This window comes from Solanum stenotomum, chromosome 1 (genome assembly GCF_019186545.1).
Source record: "Solanum stenotomum isolate F172 chromosome 1, ASM1918654v1, whole genome shotgun sequence".
In the NCBI taxonomy this organism is placed as follows: Eukaryota; Viridiplantae; Streptophyta; class Magnoliopsida; order Solanales; family Solanaceae; genus Solanum; species Solanum stenotomum.
The window spans coordinates 78,785,432-78,789,786 of NC_064282.1; the positions used below are offsets into that span (position 1 = coordinate 78,785,432).

Here is a 4,355-nt window from a genome sequence, read left to right on the forward strand (position 1 = left end):
AATTAGAAGGGCAAAGGGTTCAATGATTGAACAATTGATAGCAAGGGTTGTTCATGTGTTGCAAGGGTTAAAAGTGGGGGTAGTGTACAGGAAGTAAATGCTTAGGTGGATTGCACTTTGGAGAAAGGGGTTTGTGTTTTGTGGTTAGAAGCTTGACTTAATCTACTATGTGGCCATGGCTGGGTAATATGAAGAGAAAGTATGGGTATGACGTGAGAAGTTAGTCGTAATGTTATAATTGTAGTTTGGAACTTTTCTATGTGCTAGAATGGTTAGGCTATGATCAAGAACCTATGAGTTGGTTGACCGAGAGAGTGGTTAGTAGTAAGGTTACTAGAGTAACCCCGAGGTATTTCAAAAGAGTGTAAAGGTGGAGAAGCGAGTGGTTGATTTTATGATCTTACTAGTTGGTTCGTTATGTTATGTGGTTGGCATCGGGTTGACCGATGATGCCTACCAGTACGTGTATTTTGTACTAATACTACTCTTGCTATTTCTTTTAACATAGTCTGGATATAGGTTGGTGATGTATCATTAGGTGAAGATGAAGAAATTCTCCAACAACTTCTATCTTTCCTTCCATATGGTGGGAGTTGTGTATTTATTTATTGTGTCCAGTTGTACTCTTAGTAGCTCTTGTACCTGTTTAGACTAGATCTATGGGTGGTGTTAATTACATTACAAGTTTTAACCAAAATTGTGTCTAAGTTGCTATTTATACAAATCCTGACATTTCATTTATCTCTGTTCTCTTTAATTTTCCGCATGTTTTAACTATTGGGATATGAGGGTTCGCCTACTTAGGTGTTAAGGTGGATGCCCACATGGTCCGGTGGGTTGGGTCATCACAAATTGGTATCAAAGGCTAAGTTACCGATCTCCTAGTACAAGAGAAAAATGTGGACTAGACTTATGTGTATTGGTGTGTTGACGTCCACATATAATCTTCAGGAAGCTAGGAAGGATCTAGGAAATTGTTCCACTCATTCTCTCCTTTCGTGAAAAGTGTCGCTTGTTTGTATGAGTTGAGTCTAATTGGAATCTCCCGATTTCAATTGGTATCTCACCAAATTGGTCCGGACGTAGTAGTCACGACTAAAAGAACACAAACAGGTAAAAATTGTAATTGAGAAGGTTCCAATTGGTATCTGGCCCTAGGGGCGGTGTAAATACATGGATGATCGATAATGGTCATCCATGGAGTGAACTAACAAATAATTTGGACTTGACTGTGTGTGTCTTGGAAATTGTGAATGCGTGATTCTTCCTGTTTGAACTAACTGCAAATATGAAGTTGTAATTGCTTGAATGAGATGAGGTGATTATGTGTACAATAAATGTGTGTCTAAACCTTGATATGTGCAATTTGTTGGCCTAATTGATCGAAGTTATGTGATTTGTACATGCTTGAGTATCGTGAAAACTTGTGTTTGAAAGAAGATCCGGACTAGGTTCGATACAAGAGATAGATAAAACTACGAGGCGAATTGCGAGAAGAGTTGAACGTGTCTTGTGCTTGTGTATTTACCGTGCGAGTGTCTGGGTTTATCCTGGGGATGTGTGGGTTGTGGTGCTAGAATAACGAGAATCAATATTGGTTCGTGTATCATGGGATTGATTTGGGGTAGACAATGATTTTCCTAGCTCGGTGAATTATCCTAATTTCGTTTGGTGAGGCTAGGAACTTTGGAGGAATTTTACAAAAACTAAAAGAACCCAATTGTACTCTTAGTAGCTCTTGTATGTGTTTAGACTAGATCTATGTGAGGTGTTAATTACTTTACAAGTTTTAACCAAAATTTTGTCTAAGTTGCTATTTATAAAAATCTTGACATTTCATTTATCTATGTTCTCTTTAATTTTCATGTTTTAACTATTGGGATATGAGGGTTCTCCTACTTAGGTGTTAGAGTGAGTGCCCGCACGGCCCGATGGGTTGGGTCGTGACATCTAACCTCACATGACATAAACATAATCAAAACATATTTTCTTCCTGTTTAACATACAAGAAGTTTCAATTGTTGTTATGATTTACCATCTAGGCTTAACCCTCATCAAACACACGCACACACACACTAACCCAAACTTATTACTACCTAAAAATCAATAAAAGAATAGTAAATGTGAACTTCAGACATCAACCATAAACATATCACTATCTTCATCGTGAATTTCCTCTAGATCAATATTATTATCTTGAAATTCTCTATCAACAATTTCACCATCCAAAATACTTTACAGATGGTTTTCCATTTCTTCTTCATCTTCTTGCGGCACTTTATGCCAACAAAGGGGACAAGTAATATTATTAATAAGCCACGTGACAATACAATCATTGGGAAAGAAATGCTTACAAGGCAATTGACTCGCTTTTGAATCAATCCCAAATTCCTCCATGCAAATTGGACAATTTTTTGATGATTCAAAACTTTTCACAGTTGGAAGTGTGTCAATAAATGATGTAAGAGTTGGACAATGTTATTGAGTTGAGCTAAAAAACCCAAAGAAAAAATCACCAGAATTAGCCTCATTGAAATGAGCATCATCATAATCAGTCTCATAGAAATCAATCTCATCGAAATTAGTCTCATCAGAATCAGTCTTATCAGAATCAATCTCATCAGAATTGGTCTCATCAAAATCGGTCTCAGCAGAATCAGTCTCATCGAAATCAGTCTCATCAGAATGAGTCTCATCAGACTCAGTCCCATTGAAATCAGTCTCATTAGAATAAGTTTCACAATTGTAAGAATCAAAATAAACAAAATTGGTGGAAGAAGGGTTAAAATTGAAAGTAAACGATTGAGAAGGAGGCATGACATTGACAATGGTGTAATTGTTGAGGACTTGGTGATAAAAGCAACTAGGGCAGCGGAAGAAGAAGCTCACGTTAATGGTGAAAGTGATGTGGAAGGCATCGTTGCAGTTGTAGCATCACTAAAAATGGTTGTTAGAGGCAGTGAAGAGGGTTTTATCTGTCTATATGACAGAAGTTTGGTATCCTGTAATTTGTTTTCTCCAGACACTAGTCTAACATTTCTTATTTCATTTTCAGAAATGGGTCAAATTATATGTGGGAGTCATTTGGTTTATAAATAGGGTGGGATATATCATAATTAATATTTGGCATTTAATTTATCTTCAGGTAATTATATATTTGATATTTCACCTTATATATCATTAAATTTGAAAATTTATTTCACCTCTAAGTGGTATAAATTGGTCAAAAAAATAATTATTTCGTCATTATAATTTTGAGATAACTTAATTGACATATTTAATGATTTGTTTAGAAGGATGTATTAGAAAATTTAGTATATGTAGTCATGATTTTATTTAATCCCTAGTTTGGTATGCTTTTCAGTCTATATATAACTAATACAAGTATTAGTATTGCGCCCTATACAATATTATGGGGTGGTGTAAATAGTACATAGCAAACCAGGTTATTAATACATAATTAAAGAAAAACATTCCGTTAACACATCAATCAAAAATTTGTATAAAAATAATCTCAATATAACTAATTCTAGCATTACTAAAACACAATATTCAGTACAATTAGTATATGCTCTACAAAACAACCCTATTGGAAATGGATCTAAAGTGTCATGCTACACATTGGATTAGATTCTTATGTCATTCTACCTATTTTATTTTTAAAATATATTTCTTACACTAGTTGGATCAAATTACCTCTAACGTTATTTTCCTGTTTAAAATTGTTTTCTTATGAATGACACAATTACATAAAATTTAATTATATTTTTGTAAAACATGTGGTCTTTATTTTTTATCCACTAAATTTTTAATCTAACTCATCCATAACCGAACCTAACACAAAATCTATTTTAAATTATAGACCTGAAAAGGCTCTTAAATACCCCTCAACCAATGGAAAAAGGTTCATAAATACTTTTATTTCAACTTTTGGTCTAACAATACCTCCAACCTATTTTGTTTTGTCTCAAGAATACCCATTACCTATTAAAAATGACTCAAAAGTACCCTACTGTTACATTTTGGTCTACAAAATCCCTCAACCTTTGTTCTTGGCTCAAGAATACCCTCTTTCACATTTTTGTCTAAAAATACCATTAGCCTTTACTATCATTTTATATTTATAGATCTAATTTTGATGATTTTAGTATCGATTAAACTTCTACCACATAAAATTTCCTAATTTTGTTATTTGAATTCAATGAATTTTTTTTTCTTTATTTCCTTCAAACTGTTTGTGCTCGAAATCTTTAGTTGAAGTTGAAGATAATTTTGTAAAACAAATTACTAGATTGGTTGTCATATTTTCTCTTGGCCCTCAAGGTGAGGGTTCAAATATTTGTAAGAGAAATATA

The 4,355-nt window shown here is 33.9% G+C and overlaps 1 protein-coding gene across 1 annotated transcript; it reads right to left on the reverse strand.

Moving 5' to 3' along the window:
• Positions 1-2,478: 2,478 nt before the first annotated feature.
• On the reverse strand, positions 2,479-2,817 carry LOC125857055 (uncharacterized). The gene has a single exon (XM_049536727.1). It carries the CDS (start codon positions 2,815-2,817, stop codon positions 2,479-2,481), a length of 339 nt encoding a protein of 112 aa, XP_049392684.1.
• Positions 2,818-4,355: the final 1,538 nt, after the last annotated feature.